At 31.8% G+C, this 23,241-nt stretch overlaps 1 protein-coding gene across 1 annotated transcript; it reads right to left on the bottom strand.

Annotated features, from left to right (window-relative positions):
* Positions 1–3,869: 3,869 nt before the first annotated feature.
* Positions 3,870–11,059, bottom strand: LOC129295698 (succinate--CoA ligase [ADP-forming] subunit alpha-2, mitochondrial-like). The gene is made up of 7 exons (XM_054934241.1): positions 10,759–11,059; positions 9,325–9,534; positions 8,748–8,918; positions 8,538–8,661; positions 6,398–6,459; positions 5,186–5,267; positions 3,870–4,281 (listed from the first exon to the last, which is right to left on the bottom strand). Exons 1-7 carry the CDS (start codon positions 10,984–10,986, stop codon positions 4,145–4,147), a joined length of 1,014 nt encoding a protein of 337 aa, XP_054790216.1. The 5' UTR covers positions 10,987–11,059; the 3' UTR covers positions 3,870–4,144.
* Positions 11,060–23,241: the final 12,182 nt, after the last annotated feature.

Here is a 23,241-nt window from a genome sequence, read left to right as displayed (position 1 = left end):
AAGTATTATAACTCAATTTTTTTAATTTTAATTATTTAAACTATTGATTCTTATATCTTAAAAATAAATTTTAAAAAATTAAAATTATATTGACATTTAAACGTTAATATTTTAAATTATTAAAATTTTTAATTTGATAAAGATTATAAAAAATTAAAATTTTAAAATAATGTTAATATTTTAATTTTATTTTTTAAAATATAAAAATTAATATTTTAGATGATTAAAATATAAGAATGAAGTTGCAATAAATAAAATTTAAAAATTAAATTACAATCAAATCGGAACTTTAAAAATTAAATCAGAACAAGTTAAAATTTAAAAATTAAATTATAATTAAATTAAAATTAAAGGGCTAAATGATTTTTTTTGGCCAAATATTAGCCATCTCTTCTCCCTCCACCTTCATTGATGGTTGCCGCAGCTTCTCCTTGCCACCATCATGGACTTCTCCTTCTACCTTTATCAACTTCGCCTGCTCCACCTTCATTGACAACCCAATCTAGTTTGAATTTAATAATATTGTCGTTCACGTCGTTGCTCCCTCAAAGCCCCTATGCCACAAGTGCATATCGTTGTTCCACGCCGAGTTACACGACCTCGGCGCCACCTAGCGACAAAAACTCAGGCGGGTTAAAATGATGTGGTTTGGTCGCGTTTCGTGACCTTTGATATGGTTGTGCTATATCTTGACTCAACCAATAAAGAGAAGGTTTCATGACTAAGAACAGAGCGATGTAGGCAAGTGAGGCCGAAGAAATGGTGGATTTAATCAAGCCCGTGGGCAAGATTAGTGGGGATTTGCATCTGAAAAACCAAAGTCAAGAACCAACCCATTTAAACCCATATAACAATAGGATCAAGCTTATAAATATAACATTAAAATGGTAAATTAGGCTTTAACAAGCCGGTCCTTAAAAGTCAAGGGCCAGCCCATTTAAGCTGCATGTATAATTTTTTTAAAATCAATTCTCATGACTTTGACTTCTTTTGAACTTAGAAAAAAATTAAACTAAATCTTACGCCATATCACAATTGAACCCATATTTGTTGAAGAAGGAAGGCAAAAAAAAAAAATACAAACCTAAATTTCCTAATTCATTGAGATCTCCTAGTCCCATATCTCAGTCCCTCAATCTCATCTAATCTAGATTGGACATTTGTTAACTTAGCTGATCCATTACTTATTGCCTTGTTGTCATTTCATTTGTGTTTTTAGTTTATTTACATGTGATTTAATTAGTTTTCTCATTGCTTTCTTGATTGGGTATTATATTGGAATGAAGTAATTTTGTGTTTGATAAAAAAATTTGAAAAAAATAAAAATAGTTAAAAGGGCCTAAAGCCCACGGGGCTGGCCCTGAACTTGCTGTGTCGAAGGTTAGGATTCACATTTTAAAGTTATAAAGAGAATTTAAACGTAAACAGGTTGGCCCTTTTAGGCTCGAGCCCTCACGAGCTAGCCCTACAAGGCCAAGCCAGCCTGTTTTCCTAGCTCTTGAGTAAGCCAAGACGAGAGATCAATGAAGCTAGGATTCAAATGATTTTGAAGACAATCAAGAAGATTCATGCCTTGAACATAATCATACACAAGATAAATGGAATTATTGAAGATTGATGCCTTGAGAAGTGTGATCAAGCTACCATGTGGCTTGCACAAATGACACAAAACCAATCATGAAGCTCCGACAAGTCCATGGGATGATGAAACCTGCGCTGGAAAACCAAAACATCCTTGTGCAGTTATGGAGTGTTGGTTATGAAGTTGATGACAGGGCAACGAGAATTGGACACTAGGGAGGAATGCTTGGTTTAATAGGGAAGAAATAAGCTAATTCGAGGAGAAAATCTTGAAGAACTGTGGCCTTGTTTGGTATGCAGGCCTGAATTTAAAGGGATTGGGATTGGGATTGGGTTTGGGTTTGGGTTTGGGTTTGAGGCTTTAAAATTATGTTTGGTATGAAGTAATAATTGTAGGGAATACTTTCCTTCATTTCATTTTATAATTAAACATAAATTATAAAATGACTATTATACCCTTTATAATTAATAAAAAATAATTTCCCTAAAACCCATCATTCATCCTCCCTAAATTTAATATGAAGGCGAGCAAATTCAAAGGCAAGAAAGTGACTAAATGCATAGTGGTGGAGGACAACAGAGGTAGATGGAGAGAGAAGGGAGGAAGATGAAGAGAGAAGACTCAAACAAAGCACACCAGCATTTCACCACTCTCTCCTCCATGTCGATCACTTCTCTTCTGTAGTGTTCGATTTCTTTTCAAACCTTAATTCAATTTCCACGATCAACTACTCAAAGATTCATGGAGCTCTAGATATTCAGGAAGATAACATCACAATTTGGATTTTTGATTGTGTTAGTTACTTTGATCTATATTACCTACATTTTCTGTTGCAATTTTTGCCCAAATTCATGGTCTGGTATGAACTTTCGTCTGAAGTCGTTCATTTGATTTCTGTTAGTTTTGCACGTTTTGGGTTCAACTGGTTCTAATCCAAAGAGAACTGTGTTCGTATGGTGCAAAATTTATAATTTTTAACGTTTTTCAAGATGTTCTCGAAAGGAAGATGAGATTTGTAGGATGAACAATGCTGGTATTGCGTGGTGGAGTGCGCAAGGGCCAAGTAGCAATGAAGAAACAAGAACAAGTGGGAGGCGGGCGACAGCAATAGTAGCAAAGCCTAAGGCCACAAACCAACAAAAGAAGGTGGTGGCTGATGAGAATGGGAGTAATTTGGTCTAAAAAAAATCAATTTCAAGATTGATTTCCCAATACCAAGGGAGTGGTGGCATTGGGTAATCTCATGTAGATGGCATTGGGATTGGGATTAAATTTCTCAATGTTCTGTACCAAACACAAAAAGCTAGTACTAACCAATGCCAAGCCCAGTCCCATCCTTCTAATGCTTCATACCAAACTGGCCCTATGGGTTCTCAAAAGGTGTAGGGAGATGTTGGGTGAGAAAATCTCGAGAAGGGCAAACAACGAGGGAGGATGCTAGGCGAGGTTTATGTTAACCCATGTGGAGTTCTATTAAGTGCAAAAGATTTGCCAACTATATCATCTTTAATTCTTATTAAAATTTTATTAGTCAAACATTGGTCAAAGGTAAAAAAAAAAAAAAGCAATGTTGCTCACTTTTAATACTTTTGAGACAATCTTACTCCTTCTAAAAGGTAATGGTATTCAGTACTCTTTTAAAAAAAACTTTAACATTGCTCCTTTATACTAAATAAAATTGCAAATGTTTGTCTATGACAAGCTAAAAATTTAAATTCCGTGATATGCTTTCATTGAATGAGTCAATAATATCCAAAAAAAAAAAAGAAACACCTTTTTTCAACACTTTATCACAATTAACTGACGAGACTATTTTTTTTCCACACATTTTTTGATTTTTTAAATTATTATATATAATCATCAATATCATTATAAAATATAAAATTTATCTATAAATAATTACAGCAAGTCAGTACCATTTTTTTTTCAATGATACAACTCATTTTTTAAAAATTTATATAATGCCTGAAAACTCATGTTTAGTTATTTTCAAAATGACAATAATTGTTCTTAGAAATAACAATTCTCCATCTATCTCCCTCGGCTATGCTGTAGCATTTCATCATGGTTTTGAATTTATATATAAATTTTGGCCAAAATGAAAGAATTTTTTTGAAAATTGTCTTTTTCATTATCTATCTGTTTTACCACATTAAATTAAATTTGTATTTATTCCATGTATTGCACACAGTTCTGTACACCTAAATAATACCCACTTGAATTATAATTTTTTTATTTTTTTATTTTTGAAGTTTAAAAGACTGAACAATCGTTACAGCAAAAGCAATTGGAAAGTCTGAAGTTCACATTAGTGTGAATCAGTGAAGCGTTCATTATTTTTTTTCACTGTTTCAGTGTTTTCAAAACAGTCACAAAAGAAATACAATAAGAATCTTGAATTGCTTTCATTTTACTTCAATGAATTCGTCTCCAAATGAAAGTGGATGAGCGATCCAATAATTTGTCAACAGAAGTAAAATGTTCTCAGCTCTTTGACACAGAAAGCCAACTATGAGAAGTCTTGAACTAGTGATAAAATTGGATGAGGTCAAATTTCTGAAACTATCCCACCAAGGTCCTCAAGCAAGAATCAAGAATGGCAGATCCAATTTTAGCAGGCGACTCAACTACTCTGACCCCAGCTTCCCTCAGAGTCTCAATTTTGTCCTGAGCAGTGCCCTTGCCACCTGACACAATGGCTGCACCAGCAAAACCAATTAACATTGAGAATGTCCAATTAATATAATCACGGTACACGAAGAAAGCAAAAATGAAGGTCTCCACAGAGTTGTTTCTCTTTTAATTTTGAAAATCACCAGTTTCCTTTCTAAATAATGTCAATGACCCACAAATAATTTGCTATCCAGCAACCAATTTGAATGTATTGCATGTACAAAAGTAGAGGAAAAAAGACGGATAGAGGAAAAAAGAGATTATGGATGTAAATATTATGTAACGTACATCCTACACAAAGTTATATTTGTGTTACTCTCTGTGTTTGTGTGTTCCTCTGTGCGAATGCATGTAAATACATAAATGTAAAAAATCCAATTTGATTCAATAACCATAATAATAACGAGAACATGTATTCCACATTAGTTAGTATTTGACAGGCATAACTGCGGAGCTGCTTTCAAAAACGAGCTTTTGCATGTAAGAGCATCTTTGGCCTCACGCAACTTTTTCATAAACTTATTTGATTTTCGATACTTGTATATAATTTAACACTGACATATTTAATCATAATGAATCTCTCTATCTCTGGCATTTCATGACCTCGAATTTTTGTATTCTCTGTCATGATTTTATTTGCATATTGTTGTTTTATAGCTTGATGCAACCGAAGAATTAATAATAAATAATTATTAGTCAAACATGGGCCACTAAAAACTTGATTATCCCTTGTGTTAGTGTCCACTTGGGCCAGGAAAACAATTTGATGTGCACACAAAAACAGGAAGTAAATAAATCCGCCGAAGAAGCTGTCCCCCCCCCCCCAAAAAAAAAAAAAAAAAAAACTTTATTTATCATGACAATTAACAACCTAAAATAGTTTGTTTCTATCTAATGCCGTCAGATTCAAAACTTGCTAAGAGATCTCACCTCCAGCATGACCCATGCGACGGCCAGGGGGAGCTGTTAATCCAGCAATAAATGCGACGATAGGCTTCTGAGTCCCACTTTCCTGCAAGTAATTCAAAATCTTCGAAGTTATTCAGAACCCATAGACACAGTCAACAAAGAACATGGTAAATATGTGAAAATATGAACTCATTCCTAATCTGAAGAATAAAGGTATCAAGCATGCATAGTGTCAAATAACCCCAAATAGGCATTTGACATTTTTATACATTGATAAAGAAGGAGGATTTACATTCACGATATATTTCATATTTTGTTGGTTGTTTGTCAACCACAACCCTTTATGCAGCTTGGCAATTGGCATCAGTTTTGCTACAATAAGCATTTACAAAATAAAATTGCATTAAAAACTATATTTCATGTCATGAGTGAACAAATAGATGGAATCTAAGAATTTTAACTTTAATGAAAAAAAGGAAAAGAAAAAAAATCCATTTCAAAATGCCCTAAGCCAAAGGCAGGGCTTTGAAGTAGAAACCTTTAGAAAGTGCATTTGAATAACTCCATAAGTGAGTCACATGCAATTTATGCAATTCGTCCATCATTTTTGCCAATGTGTACGGCTTTAGCCATCCAACCATATTTGTAAATGTCTAAAAGACTTTGATTTCCCATATTTAACATTTGGTACATTAAGTATAACATATATTAATTAAATCAGCACTTCACCTTGGTGAACCTCAGTGAAAAGTATCAGATCTCAAAATACAATGATGGTGTGTGTCAAAATAACTATTGCTCAACATCAACAAACCAATATATATATTGAAAAAAGAAAAAAAAAAAGGAAAAATGAAACCATGCCTAAACAAGAGGATTAAAGAAAAATACATAGTTTATGGGTTGGAAAACATGTAAGGAACATCATGAAGAAGTAAAATTAATTGATTTTAAAACAGAAGAAAAATCAGTGGTGTACGATTTAATTTAAGTAAAATAGAATAATAACACCACAAGAAATACCCAGAGTCCCAGACCCAGGTAATGTTTAGTTGAAGCCTCTGTGAGCCAACAAAGTATGAAGTAAAACCTTTCTCCAGACACATTAGGCAATACAAATCATAAACTTATGTTCCTTTCCACAGAACAGGGAAATAAATTTTAATTTTGCAAATGGTCATAAGAATTTAAACAGAAATCCATGCAGAGGAAAAAAAGACATGGAAAGCAAACCTTAATTAGTGCAGCAGCATCTTCTTCAGCAGTTCCCCCTATCTCTCCTATGAGAACTATGCCTAAATTGCATAAATAAAAAAATAAACATCAATAAAGTACATGCATGATGAGCAAAAAAGCAAACATAATACAAACAACTTATAGTAATATCATGGATTACGAAATCCCATTCAATGAAAAGACAAAACAACATAGAACTACTCTTCAAAAAGCACTACCATCTAACACCACCATCCTACCTTGAAAGAAATCCAGTGCAATGGATAGGGCACTATATCACTGGACAAAACTGATTCTCCCCACTTCCTCTTTCCCCAGCTCCCACGTGGTCAACACTCAACTTTCAGGCATCCTATCTTTCCGTCAACTTTTGACATACACTGTCAAATTTTCATCCAATACCTGATGACCCCTTGGCCAATCACCTCAAAGAGTAAGTAATGTTCCAGGCATCTAAATTTTGTTTATCTTGTTTGGAACAAGAGCTTTGGTAAGAATCTACAAATTGTATACAGCGCCAAGGTTCTGACTTCTGACTCTCCCAAAAAGGACAGAGTACCACAATACAAAGTGACCAAGATATCAATACAGATAGGAGGATAGAAGTACCTTACAATGTTACAAATCCAATTAAGGTACCCTACTATGCATTTCCCCCCATCTTACGCATAGCTTTCTCTGCTTTACCATAACTCCTTTTGCTTGTCCAATTTTCCGCATTTCTATGCTATGAAATGATGCTAGTGCATTCCCAAAACTGAGCATTTTCATTGCAGTTACTATGGAAACGGTTGGCATTCTACTGTATGCTTGTCACCAATTTCTTCTAATGGAAATTTTCGGAGATGTACTCTCCATGAAATACCTTTGAGATAATTTATCAAACTGAATGATATCCTATTACATCACTGTTTCAGTTTCCCTTTTGAAATTGAAAAACTATATATGCAAATGCTAAAGAAAGAATGTCATTGAAAGCTAATCTCATGCAGGGTTGCCTCTCCCAAATCCGAACTTGAATAAGAATGCATTACCACTACAGCAGTCCAAGCTCCTCTGCCAAGTCAATCGCATCTTTCTCACTTTAACGTGAGAAGCTTTAAAATGCCCATACCCAGGCCAAATACCCAAATAATTATTCATCACAATTTTATTGCAGAAGGAATTTTGTAATTTTTTTAAAAAAATTATGCTTGCATTGGGTAAATAAATGGAAAAGGCCACCATACCATACACCTAAATAATAAAACATTAAAACTCCATCAAACCCTCACAAAGATTTTGATCAAATTGATACCTTGCTAGCTTGATTATTTGCTCAAGCCTGATTGTCTTGAAAACTATAATCCCTCTATTTGTTCACCTTGGCCCAAAGAAAGATCAAAGTATTACTAATGAGCCCAACATCCAAGCGGGCCGTGTTTATGAGAGAAAGAGGGCCACTAAGCTACCCAAGGAGCAAGGTACAGAAATAGGCACTGATGCTGGCCCAAGGCCAAATGTGGACAAGGGTGAGACTGTTATGTAGGGTTGTGCGCCCTAAGGAAAGGATTCAGGCTTTTTGCTTGGTTCATGGGAGAGTCTTGACCTCTCGAACATCAGGGGAGAAGCATGTCACTTCCATTTTCCTCCTTGTTCATTTACATTTCTGCTGCTATTTTCTGGTTTTATTCACTGTAACAGCTCTAGTTAGTTGCAATATCCCTTTTTCCTCTTCCTTTCCCTATAGAAGAGGCTGTAACTAACCTGGTAAAGTGATTTCTAAAAGACGATTTCCTCAGTTCTATCACTTTCTCTATAATAATTAAAATGGGGCAATGACCTTGAGGATTTCATTTCTTTTGGATTAGAAATGGGCATTAGTGTGCCAATGAGATCATAGCTCAAAATCACATAGCACCACCCCCAGACTGTTTAGATTGTGGAGCACTTCATCTCCAGGGTTGGATGTCTACTCCTTTCCCCATTCCGTACTTCTCAAGCTTAAAGCATTTCACAAAAGGAAAAAAAAAAAAGATAGGTTTTGCTTTTCTTTCTTTGGACAGAGGGGAAATGAGTTCATTTTTAAATCAGAGATCAAGGAGCCTAAACCATGAAGTCAATTTACATGACAGGCACAAAATAAGATGTGAAGTACCTTTAGTCTGTGGATCTGCTAGGAATCGCTCCACGCAATCAACAAAGTTCGTTCCATTAAAAGGATCTCCACCTATGCCCACACAAGTGGATTGTCCAAGTCCAACAACACTTGTTTGGAAAACCTGAATAAGTATATTGATTTCATTGTTATATAAATTGATTTTATCAGCATCATAGTAGTCTTCAAGACTTCAAAATTAGAGCTCACCGCTTCATACGTCAAGGTGCCAGAACGAGAAACAATTCCTATACAACCAGGTTTATGAATGTAACTTGGCATGATTCCAATTTTACATTCACCAGGCTTGATGATACCAGGGCAGTTTGGTCCAATTAGACGAGTCTTAGACTGTCTATTAAGAGCAGCTTTCACTCGTACCTGAAAATTGAAAATATTAACTTCAAGTTTGTTCAAATGCAACAGAAAGGTGAATTGCGCTACAGCTTTCAATGGCTTTATTATATATTCCTCAATATCTCCAATGACATATTTGTTCAAGCTATGCATTGGCAATCTAATTTTCCATGAATAGATTGAATAATACACAAAATAATACACAACTAATGGAATCATCGAAATGAAAAATTATGGATTCCAAATAGGATAGGATAAAAGTACCTTACAGGAATATGAAAATGAATGACAAATTATTCAATATTTTACATAAGTAGAGTGGTTCTACATAATCTGGCAAAAAGAGTTGAACATTTAATTGTAAGTTACCGAGTTGCAATGCCATGAAAACAACAAACCCGAACATATTATGCAGTACAAGTTGAATTACCATATCATGCTGAGGAATCCCTTCAGTGATACAGACAACAAGATCCAACTCAGCTTCCACTGCCTCCAAAATGGCAGCTGCAGCAAATGGTGGAGGAACATAGATGACTGAAGCATTTGCCTTTGTTTCAGCTTTTGCTTCAGCAACAGTGTTAAACACAGGAAGTCCTAGGTGTTCAGTCCCACCCTTCTTTGGTGTTACACCGCCCACCTATTTGAACAAAATAAAATTAAAATGAAAATACCCCATGCCCAACAATCAAACAAAAAGAGGCACCTAAATAGACACACTAGAGAAGTATCGAACAGAAAAACATAAAATATGCACACATCAACTATGAATCCATGTGTAACGACAGTTGTTAGCACATGAAATACATGTACATGAACCTAAATTCTGTGCAGAAATGGCCTCAAGTCTTATAACAACAGAGTCTACGCAGAAATCCTTTCAATATGATAAAAATTCTTCCAGATAAGGTCTGATAGCAATGAAACCATATGCTTCTTTTCTTATCAGAAAAGGTCGTTCCCATATCACCTGTTTTGCTCTCCTAGCATGCTAGCATTCTAAGAAACAAAACGGATTTTTTTATCAGCTGGTAGAATATGACCTTCAAAATAACGGAAAAGCCAATGGTTAAGTAATAAAATTCAGGTGGGCTCCACCCACGAGAGTAATACCCAATCAGAGAGGTTCAAAATTTTAAACTCAGAAGTAAAGCGCATTTGCTATGTTGTAATGGGATAGCTCAAAAAGGCCCCAAAATATCAGTTATCAAGTCCTTCCATGTACTCTCTCCGGTATTTATTGCAAGATACTTTCAACCGTGCATCTTAAAAAAAATTAATTTTTTTAATATCATAAAAAATTGATATATATTTTCATTTTTACCCTTAACTTTAAATAATAATATATCTATATTAAATACCTTCACAGTTCACACTAATCAGAAAAGGATAAAATTAGAAAAAGTGATTTAATTATTACAAGTGTCCTACATTTTGAACAATAATTACTTCTGGTGTCTTACAAAATAGGACGGGGGAGTGTATACTTAACGATCAGCTTTCATGCCCGGAATCACAACTTGCTACAAAAGGTTATCCCAATTGATATAAATGTATATTCAATCAAAGCCCAATCTATAAAACTGTCTAGAAAAGGGTGGCTTCAATTTCAATCAGAGTTCATTCCTTTGGCAAGTTGTTTTTCTCAAGTTAAGCAATATCACGTAAGCTAAGTGATAAATAGTAGAGCAATTGAATCTTAATATACATGTATATCATCAAATGTCCCATAGAATTCAACGGCTTGCTGAGCAGACACGACCGAGAGGCAACATATCGTTCACAGAATTAAATCCCAGCGAAAGAAATAGATACAGTTGACCAGACACAGGCAAACAGGAAATATAGATCCCAGAAAAGGTACCATCTTGGTTCCGTATTCGATGGCTTGCTCACTGTGGAAAGTGCCATTCTTGCCGGTGATGCCTTGGCAGATGACGCGTGTGGTCTTGTCAACGAAAACGGCAGGAGAGGGTGGCGCTGACGTGAAATGGCGGATCTGAGTGGAAGAAGAAGGAAGTGACGGCGATGAAGATGATTCGGCGCGTGACACAATCGAGCTGATCAACTTCGCTACAGCTCGGCGACCCATGATCCACCCTGATATGCTGTGCTCTTTGCTCTGTTTTCCGGTTCACACTCTTTGCTTGCTGGCGATACACCCTGGTCACGATCATGAAATCATTCCTCGCTCTCTTTTGAAAAATAAAAAAAATAAAAAAAAATAATTACCCAAATTTTTTTAAAAACAATTTTTTAATTAATTAAAAAAATTTGATGATTACAATTATACTCCTATTAGAAACCATTTTATTTGAAAGCATTAAATATAGACGTCTCCTTTTATTCGAACCATTGTAAGACACTAACTCTTCAATAGATCTCAATCTTCTTTAACTCCTTCCTTTTAAAACATAGAGATTTTAAAGTTTTAAAAGAGGGACTAAAAATACAATTAATTAATGCGTTAAAATATTTATCATATTGCTAAATTTGTTCTTAATATATACATCAACAAATTTCACTTTACTCATAAATAATGGTATCATAGAAAAATGTTAATAAATATTGTTTTGATATAAAATAAAAAAAAAATTTCATCCTTTTTTTTTTATGAAGTAAGGTTAGAGTTATATTGTGGAATGAATGGAGTATTAATCTTTTTATTTTTTTTCCCTTTAACTTTCTTTGAGAATGAAGTTGTCATGTGTTGAAATTTGAGAATGACCAGCACATAATAAGTGTATAAAACATATATCTCTTAATTCTTGATTCAATAAAATTTTCTATTTTTTTAAAAAAATTATAATTGTATTTGTATTAGATTTAGGGCATCCTCAATACTTTTCCTTTAAACAATGCCTTAATATTTCTACGAAAATTTTGAAAAAATGTATCAAAAATTCTATAACATAATTTTCAAACAAAATCACAACAATTAGGAGCTTTGCTCCTTTTAGCCAACAGAAAAAGTATATAACAAAAATAATAGGAGATATTTTTGTGGAGTATCTAATCATATTTTCAAAAGATAATATATAAATTTTATAATTACATAAAAAAATATTTACAAAACAAATCTCCACTCAACCTAGCGAAAAATCCCTCAGTGATTAATAGGACGCATAATGTCAGTTACACTATCTAAAATCAAATTAAATACTTTTCAATAAATAACATCCAAATCATAAAATTTGTAAGATTAAAATAAATAATTTACAACAATTATAAAAATTAAAGAGAAAGCCATTCAATATAATAAAATTAGTGAACACAAAATCCACAAGGGTGAATAACTAAATGCAACTTGTGCCATTAAGATAAATGTAAACACAATCTACAAGGATAAGTAATCAAATGTAGCTTGAACTATGAAACAAACATGGACACCCCAGTCCATAAGATAATACTAACCAAACATAGCTCAAAACGATAAAAACAAATACAGGTGTTAGATCCATAAATAACAAACATGAGAATATATATTATAAAAATTACACTAGCTAGTAATTGACCATAGCATGCCAAGAGTTAATCAAATTTTTTTAATAATTAGTGTTTTGTATAAAATCTCCTCGAAATGTATTTTCAAAAGATGAGAAAATTGTAACATTCCAATTTAAATTTTATTAGTTAATTTAGGTTGATAAAAATTTTAAAAAATATTTAGAGGTTAGTAAATTATTTAGGAGATAATTATTGGATTAATTTAAGATAAAATTCTATCTTAAAATTATTAGAAAATATAATTATTATTGCCATTATCATTGTTATTAAAAATAAAAATAAAGCGGGGGACGGATGTTTGGTTGTGTAAGTGTATATATGAATATGTATATATGTATGTATAGAGAGAGAGAGAGAGAAAAGGCTGGGGGTGGGGAGATTTATAGCAGGTATATCAAAAAGGAAAAAAAAAAAATATGAAAGAGGGAGCTTTAGGTCGTGGGACCCACATCTTTTTAAAAACAACACACACCCAAATCCTCTTTTAATTTCTGATTTGATAATGATAAAAAATATAAAATTTAAAAGAGAGATGAATTTAGATTGAATAAATATAGTTGTTGACGTTGTTAATAATATAATAAATATTTTAGAGTATAAATTTATTAATGAGATTTAAATTTGAGGCTTATGAGTTAAACCCCAGACTCCTATGAATAGATTTTTGTTAAATCTAAAAATATATGTTAATTTATTTAGATTTAGATAATTATTTGAGATAATAAATAGATTATTATAACTATAAATGATGATTCTTGACTTGACTTGAGACTAAATTTATAATTTTTAAATATTTTTAAGTACAAATTTATAAAATAAAAAGGAAAATTTTGATAATAAAAATGTGTTTAGAGGTTAATTTTAGTTTATTAATATTTATTAATGACAGTACTAAAAGAGGAATTAAAAAATTTTACTTGACAGTACTAACTCTAGATTTATATTAATAATGAGATTAAAAATTATGTTATATTATTTAATTTTATTATTAGAGTTATTTTATTTGTTTCAATAATTAAAACTAATCTTTATAAATAATATATTATTTATAAATTGTGTCGTTGGTGAAGATTGTGGTGTAAGAAAAATTGTAAGGAATAGTTTATTGAAAAATTCATGAGGTAGCCATGCTTTAATTTGTGATTAGTGTTACTTCATGTTATTTGTGTGATTATTGAGAAAATTGTGAATTGTTGTTGGAAAATTATTTTGTTATGTTTATGAAAAAATTATGAAATGATAAATATATATTTTTAAATATTTTTGTCAAATGGGATGTTATGTTGTGATATTATTGAAAATGAAAAAATTATGAAGATTGTAGTATTATATAATTGTACAATGTTAATACGTCATTATTTGATTTTTGTGGGATGTGTTGTAAGATTTCTTGTTATTGTATTTTTTGTACTACATGATACACTCTTATTAGAGGGCCAATAGGTGGCTTGTAAGGGCTCAAACTAATTTACATTTGGCCGAATAATTTTAGCACCAAATGAGGCTACAGTTTGAAATTAATGAAGGGAGATAAGGTTAATTATTTTCCATGTATTATAATATTTTTTGTATTTTTATTGAAATTATATAATTATTGTTTCTCCTCTAAGCAAGCACATATTTAACTGTTTATAGATAAATTTTTAAGAGAAGAGCCATGAATGGTGTGTGGCAAAGTCCCTAGGCTTAGTAGCATAAATTCATTGTCTCTTTTGAATATTTGAATTTATGATTTTTTAATGTGTTATATTACTAATGCTAGGGTTTTTGTTTATTGATAATTATATAAATTCAATGATGTAATCATGTCTTTCAAACTTTTTACTTGTGCTTTTGGTACACTTTAGATAATTGTAACCTTGATGTCTCATTTATTTTGGATAGTTTGAAATAATATGATTATTAGGCTCTGTAATTAGCTTGTTTTAAAAATTAATTGAGTTATCGATTTTGGTTGTGGGCTTATGGTTTGCATTTTTTGGGAGTATAAGGTTGGAAAAAATGTGATTCTGGCTTAATAGCATGTGAGAGGTTAAACTTTATTTGAGGTGTTGAAGTATGTAAATCTAAATCAATTATTAAATGCTTTTATATTAGATTTATTTATATAAAATGTGTTGGGTGGCTGTAATCCAACTATAATAGTAAATGTATATTAACAATAAAAAATTATTTTGTGTTATTTGGTAAGTTGATGGGTGGTTTTAAGATCTTAAAATGTATAACTATTTTTATTTTTCCTGTTCTATTAGGTTTATTACAAACTACAAAAATTATTTGGCAAGTTGATAGGTGGCTTAATTAATTGTTTTGGGAAAAAAATTTAGGGTGTTATAAGAATCATCACTATTAAAATATAGCTTTCATTCTCAAAATCAAACACATGAGTAGTTTTAAGCATCAAAATTTGTCAGAATAAAATTTCATAACTAATGTCTATGCTTGCATTTATTGATTAATCAAAATTATCATAGTTGATAAAAATAATTTTATCAATATTGAAAGTATATTTTATGAGAAAAAATGCATGCACATACCATAATTAATTATTTTTTACTATCACTTTATAATTTCACAAGATAAAAAAATTTAAATTACAAAATATCTAATACTTAACATAGTTGTTATTAAAATAATCTACATAAAAAATATAATATTTCAAAAAAATAATTTTATGGGTAAATCAATTGAGACGCCATTCACTTACCTTTTATATTATCAAATACAGATAAATTACTCTTAATCGACCCTCCCAAAATAATATTTGGTCCTCAAATCCTAGAGCCCTAATAACACCATTGTCATTTCTTATATGCATAATTTATAATCCAAAATCTCCTGTCCAACATAATTTAAAAAGGCAGAGAAGAAAGAAATCTCAACCTCAACCCTTTCAAAAACTACACCAAACCCTCTCTGTGCGTATTCCTAAAGTTAACATATAAAAACAAACAACTTTGGCCATTGAATTATCAATCAAAATATCTTTTTCAAAAATTTCTAATTCTAATTCTAACTTTTATTATAGAGAATAATTGTCTTCCATAATATTTTAATTAACTAATAATACAATCATTATATGTATTTTACCAATATAATCAAATTTCTCCTAAAAAATATTTTAACAAACACCTTACAAACATTAATTCTTATATTATAATTTCAAACTCTTTTCTATACAAGTCTCTTCCCAACAATTTTCAATATAAAATATCAAATTGACTAACCTTATTAAATCACATCCCTTCAATTACATTCAATTCAAGCTCAAAGAAAATTAACTCTAAATCCACTTCCTCTTACAATAATCAAAATGCTTAAGGGTTACTTGCCTACCTAAATAAACTTCTTAGTCCTCATTTTTAGCTTGCTTGAACATCATCATATTTCTTACTCATGCATAGCAACCCACAGCATGACATGAGCGGAGGAAGAAGAAGGAGGACGAACGGTGCTAAAACAAGGAAGGAAGAAGAAGAAGAAGAGATCGCAACCTCATGAAACCACCAAAGCGGTGGACAAACAACACACCTATATAGTTGTCGGCAACAGGTGATCCAAAAGGAGGAGGAGGAAGGGCGGTGATATGAAGCTTCTCAAACTCACTCTCGCCACATCTATCTCTATCGAAGCAGAAAAAATGAAAGGGGTAGAATAATTCAGACCTTGAGCACGTGTGCATACCATTTTTTTTTTATATTCCAAGAGGGGCATAATGGTAATGTATTTAAAGACTAAAATAAAAACAAAATTCTATCAATATCAAGATTTAGGGGATCTACATTCATGCTTCAACATTTGCAAAGATAACCGTTACTTTAGTCTCGTGTTAAAGCTTACAAACCATGACTTCAGTCCTGTGTTAAAAGCTAACAATTGCTTCTTCTATAGCAACTGCTGATGCTGAGCAGGAATTGCTGCTTGTTCTATCGGTAACGTTGTATGCTCCTATGCATCTGCAAAACTCAAACCAAGACTTGATAGATTAGTTGTTAGCACAATTTCTACTAGACCAACATTCCCTCTTGTTATATATGTTCCAAAAATTAATTAAAATACAATCAAAATACTTAATCATAAATTTTAAATCTTGATTGTCAGAGTTTTTATCCCCTAGAATAAGGTTTAAAATATCATCCTCTTGCAAAAAAAAATCAAGATTATAAAAGATTCAGTCATGCATGATTGAACAAAAAGATATGTTTATTTTGGTCAATTTAGTCTGCATAAATTTAAAAGTTTGAGGAGTTCACATTAATTTTTAAAGATCAAGAAAATTATTTACATGTATATGGAAGAATTTTGTGCAATGCAACCTTAAATATTCAATAAAACAAAATTAATATATGGATGAAACGTCAAAATTGCGTAAATGATTCAAGGTGGACAATTTTGGAAAATTGGCACAATAGGAAGCTAGGGAGATGCAGAGAAAGATTCAAGGGTTGTTTTTCTTCCCCCTTGAGCTTTTAGCTAAATGGGTAATTGAACGCAACTTAACGATGCAATCCAAAGGCACCGTTCCTGTTGTCAACAGCTAAATGGATGACATGTTGTAATGTTGTCTGTTGGATCCATTCTTGAGGTTCTGTCTGCTGCTTCTTTCCTCATTTGGTAGTGCCAAGAGTTGTGAAGTCCATGGAGACACCTGCATCAAAAATTTAAATGTTTCAGGAGATCTGAGATTTGATTCTAAAGTATTGTGAGATATCTTATGATCATATTTTTAGAGAAGCCAATATCTATGCCGATTGGCTCACATGTAATGCCCTAGATATAATTGAAGAAATGAAAGTTATGATAGAACTATCTTTTAACTGTAGAAGTCTCCTAAATCAGGATTAATGATCATATGCGCTATGGTAGTAATCTACCTATTTTTTTACTAAGGCTTTGCCTCCTTATTATTCAAAAACCCACTTCCTTCCACAATTATAAATACCTACTTCATTTGGAAATTACAGACTGCCACATTAGATCAATGGGCCTCAAAGATCTTCATGGGCAAAACCATAAAGTCAAACGCTTCAACTACAATGTTTCTGGACACTAACTGAATTTGTAAGATCAAGATTATGCAATTGAAAATCAAAGTTCATGACAATGTCATTTCCAATAATGCATCTCAGACAACAGTTGTACAAGCAAATGCTGCTATTCCAACAAGATGCTGAGAATGAAAGCCCAAACAATCCTTAGTATCAAGAGAAGCGCAATCATACCTACAATTTCCTTGTCAGAAAACATAGTATGTGTAGAGTTTTATCTAAAGTTAGAAATGCAATGAATAAAAAACACAACAGGTAAACAACAATGAACCTTATCACATTAGGTAGAATTGACTATATGGATTGCACAATGTCATTTTAATAGGTAAACCTACTAACAAAATTATTTTCAAGACAAATCTGAATTTATAAATTTGAGATTCAAGAACTCCAGCATCACATATTCATGATGGTCGAAGGACTTTGAATTATGACAAAGAAAAAAAAGATATTTGTTCGGTTTACCATAAAAACAAACATTTGGAAACCAAACAAACAAATTCAACTTCACCATTAGTATAATACAGACGCATATACCTTTCATTTATGCTTAAACTCCAAAACAAGTTCAGACGTTGATTTTCTTGTCTATAAAAGAGCCTAATGAACTCTTTATGTAGTCCATGATATACTGAAAGGAATAATTATCAACTCAGTTTATTAAATCCAAGAAAACAATATTATAGCTGCAATTGCGATCACTACAATTCTAATACAAGAGCAGAACCGAGATGCGCCTGAAAGTTTGTAAATCACATTTTGGATAAACTATGATGGATGAGGGAATACAGTCATGTTCAAGGCAAATTATTCACTAGAAACAAGCACAGTCAAAACAAATATGTCAAACATATTGCTTTAAAAAATTTCTTAACCAACATTTTGGTCATTGTATCATCGAAAAAATTTTAATTGGAAATAAACAAGAATTTGCTAGCCCTTAAAGACAAATTTCAACATCTACACAAGTATAAGACATATCAAGACTAGCGTATTCAACCTTACTTGATCAATTTCGAAGACCATCGCCAATCGTTTCACGAAGAAGCTTCTCAGCCTCATCTCATTCTCACACTTTTCCAAGAGCTTGAATAAGTATTCTATATGTTAATGTTATTGAACTAGGGAGATGGTCACTCGCTTTCATTCTTGGGAACAAGGACATGGCTTCGTCAAACAAACCTTTTTTGCAAAGCCCATTGATCATAATGATATATGAGCAGCCATCTAGCTGATATCCGTTGATCAGAAGGTATTGAAAAATCTCTCAAGCATCATTTAGTTTACCACCTTTACATAAACCATCAATAAGTATATTGTATGTGCACAAATTAGGTTGAATTCTCTGGGCGACCATTAGCCTAAATAATGCAATCCCTTGCTCAAGATTTCCATATTTGCAAGATGCGTCTAACAAAATGGTATATGTGACTCTATTAGGAACATGACCACTTTCATGCATCTCGTAAACAAGATCTTGTACAGCTGACACTCTCCCTAATTTGAACAAGCCATAAATAAAAGAGTTGGAAGTTCTTGCATTAGGAACCAAGTTTTTCTGACGCATTTCTTGAAAAAGGTCCATAGCTGTATCCACCATTTTAGTCCTACAAAATCCGTTGATCAAGATGGTGTAACTAGATACATCAGCTACCAAACCACCTTGAACCATCTTATTGAGTACTTCTTTTGACTCACTCAAATTATTCAATAAACAATATCCATCCATTAAAGAAAGTTACCACATTAGGCCTCTCGCCGTATTTCATCATCCTAGAAAACACTGTTTGAGCTTCTACGATCCTCCTTTCTTTACAAAATGCATCAACCGATATGCTAAATGTATAAATGTTAGGTTTGATGTCTGTCAATACCATTTCATGGAGCAATCGTTCAGCTTCTTTCCACTGTCCCCTACTGCAGTAAAAATGGATTAGGGAAGTATAAGTTACAGTAGTTGGAAAAATTCCTCGATCAACCATCTTTAAATACAATCCATGCGCCTCAATGACACGTCCACATTTGCAAAGGCTATCAATGATAGTGCTATATATGACTGCACCAGATTCACTTCCTTTCCTGTCCATTATTTGGACAAATTTGATCTCAGACCTTAATTCCCCATTTTGCACAGGCCGTTGATCAATGTTCCTCAACTAAATTCATCCAATTGAAATCCTTTAGCCATTAGATTGTCATAAAAGTCAAGTGCTTCCCCAACCTTGTTATTATTACAGAGCCCATTTAACAATGCAGTCAGAGTTATGCTACTTGGTTGAATTCCCATCTTGAGAATCCTCCCCAGTATCGAGAAAGCAGAATTCATCTGACCTATATGGGAGTAAAAATTCATCAAGATGGTGATAGTAAATAAATCGGGTTTGAGTCCCATGAACTCCACCTAGGCAAAAGGTGACATGGCTGTACGATAGCGCTTATTCTTGACAATGGATCCTAAATGCTTGGTAATTTGGATGATGGAAGGTGGGGGACGCATATGGAGTAAGCAATTGAATGAAGCGACGCTGTGGTTGATGTTATTTGCATTTGAGGTTTGGGTGTGGGCAAGAAGGACTTGCTACTGAAATAAGAAATCTCTTAGTTTTAATTAATTTAATTTAATATCTTGAAATTTTGAAGCAGTAGAGTTTTATATTTTTTTAACAATTTTTCAAAAATAAATAACTACGATATAAAAAAAATTTAAAATCATAAAAGAAATATAATAAGAGATAAATTTGAATTTAAATCAAATTCAAATTGATAAAATTTTATTTATTCAAATGAAAAATTTGATCTAAATTCAAATTTACATTAATTCGGACATATTACAAGATTCTTTTTTTTTTTTAAACACCATCAGATTATTTTAATGATACAATTTCAAGGGTAAACATTGTTATTAACATGATCAGTCAAAGTATTATCATAAAGCTTGTCCCGAGTAGCGTCTTTGCAATTTTACTGCGGAACGACAAACTAACTACTCAATTCAGTTCACGAGTTTATTTTATCATTGAGTATGTAAAAGTAATAAGCTTATTGCATATTAGAATTTTTTTGCAATTCTAACTTACTTCTACCATCCTCATATATAAAAAATCTTCTAAAACCCTTTTTTATCCTTAAATATAAGAGTTTATTAACATATTTTTTAATAAATGAGCTATCATATCTTTATTAAATTGAAAAGAAAAAAAAGATAAGTACTCTCATTAATTTACTTTTGAAAAAAAAATAGATGCATTTTTTATTTACAATAATTAAGAGAAAAATTAAGATATTGTTATGTTTTTAATTAGATAACTAACTTTTATTAATTTATATGATTATATTAAAAATATCTTATATATAGAGACGGAGGAAGTATTGCATATTAGAATCAATTCGTGTGTTGACTTAGCTTGCTCTAACAGGTGATTCGTGTTCATTGTTTCTATTATTTTAATGCATCTGACCTTTTATTAAAAAAACTAAAATAAAATAAAAACCCATGCTTCAAAATTGACAACTTCAACTACTAGTCATAGTGTAGTATTGATATTAATTTGTAGCGTTAAGAGTATTGCCTTCGACATAAGGTCCATGGATATTCTAAACTCAACTTGATTTTGAATTACTTTTGCTCTTGAATTTTTAAAATTCAACGCCTCATTATTTTACCATTTACACACCAGGACCGTTATTTGATTAGTTAGATAGGTTTTGTTGAATTTTTTAGATCACATGGTGTCCAAGTGGATGCCCAATTAAAATTTAATAGAACCACTTTTGCCATTGAAATAGTCATTTAGGAACACTTGATATTTTGACTTCAATTTTTTGAATCATTTTCTTACTTAAACATTAAAAAACCTAATCAAACATATTTTAAATTGCATTTACGTAAGCAAAAAATGGTCAACAAGTGACAAGTGACTCGTAAAATAAGGATAATTTAAAATTTTAATAATTTAAAAACAAAAATGACCCAAAATCGAGTTCAAAATCTCCACAAATCCTATGCAAAAAGTTCAAAGATAAAAATGACTCCTAACTTAAAATTAATAACCTCAAAGTTATGTCAATTGAGCATTTGTTTGTATAATTACACACTAGAGTTGTACAAGCAAATGTTGCTGTTCTCACACGTCAGAGAACCTGGACCCAAAACATCATTAGGAGCAAGAGAATTAACACCTGCAATTTCATTGTGAGAAAACATACTTCATACACTTTTGCCTGTAAGTTAGAAATGCAATTTTTCATATTATAAATACATCAAGCCTAATCTACATCCAAGAAAAGTATAAACGTAAAAGTTGGAGATTCAAGAACCCAAGCATCACATATTCATGATAGTTAACCTCACCTCTTGTTAAGAGGAGAAACCATCTTAAAGGACTTTGAACTAAGACAGGGAAGAAACGTATTTATTCTGTTTGACAAAAGAAATAAATATTTAAAAACCATTCAAGCAAATTCAACTTTTTAACATGACCATATATATGCTTATAATCCAAAACAGGGTTGGTCATAGCTTTTCTTTGTTGTAAAAGAACTAGATCAACTTTAAATGAGGTCCATAATAAATTGCAAGAAATTATCAATTCATCAAATCAACTCCAAAAGAACTTTATTTCAGCTGCAATTTAGATCATTGAAATTCTAGCTCAAGAGCAGAACTTGGAAACTGAGATGCACCCCATAGTTCATAAATCAAAGACTGGGCGTATGAACTATGAAGGAAGAATTCAAAAGAAACATTATTTATTAGAAGCAGACATTCAAAATATACATGTCAAACATGTGGCATGAACTAAATATCTTCAGTGTTGAATGAGTAGTGTCGCCGTAGTGTGATCACGCGAAGGAGTGATTTTTGGAACTAGGCTTCACTATAAGATATTTTGGGTGTAATTTAAAATTTTTTAAGGCTAAATAAGTATCTTAAATATTTTTCTTCTAAGTGTCATTTTTTTCTTATTTTTGGAATTCTTGACAGTAAAAAATTAAGATTTTATAATTTCAAATTTGAAATAGTTTTAACGAATCAATTTAATTTTAAATATATTGATGAAGTTGTATTAAGTGTTTCAAATGTTTGATTTTAAAGATTTGATATTAGGATTTATAATAAAATGAAAGTTTGAGGTGATAAGGTGATTAATGACATTCAGCGTTTTATATACATTGAAATTGAGATTTAATTGGTTTAAAAATTATATGAAATTCCTTTAAGGTTCTTATAAAAATCTCAAATTTCAATTTAAGTCCAAACAATAAATTCTAAAATAAATCTCAATTTCAATCTAATTAATTATGACAACTCAAGTATTAAAGTTAAATTTAAACCATAATTAATTTTCTTAAACATTTACTTTATTGCAAATCATAACCTCAAATTTTTCAAATCAAACACTTAAACAAATCTTAACCGATCTAACTCCTATTTAAACTCAAATTTATCAACTAAAACTATCCTAAATTCGAAATTATAAAAACCCTAATTTTTCATTGTCAAGAATTTAAAAAACAAGACAAAAAATATATTTAAGAAAATATTTTAAAACACTTACCTAATTTTAAAAAACTTCAAATCACACCCAAAATATCTTACAATGAGATTTAGCTCTAAAAATCACCCCTTCCTGGCGACAGACCTGGGGACGCCACTGCTTCTCTTCCCTGCGCAAAACCTAGAAAAGACGCTGGAGAGGGAAAGGGGATGAAATATAAAAATGGGTCGGTGTGCATGTGGGCCATGTTTGGGTTGGGTGTATTTGCCGTGGCCCAATTATTTTAACACATTC

The sequence above is a fragment of the Prosopis cineraria genome, unplaced genomic scaffold (assembly GCF_029017545.1).
Source record: "Prosopis cineraria cultivar Desert tree isolate PC_DT_omini unplaced genomic scaffold, ASM2901754v1 PC172, whole genome shotgun sequence".
Lineage (NCBI taxonomy): Eukaryota > Viridiplantae > Streptophyta > Magnoliopsida > Fabales > Fabaceae > Prosopis > Prosopis cineraria.
Note: the sequence above shows the minus strand (reverse complement) of the source record. Positions and strands in the feature narration are given on the sequence as shown.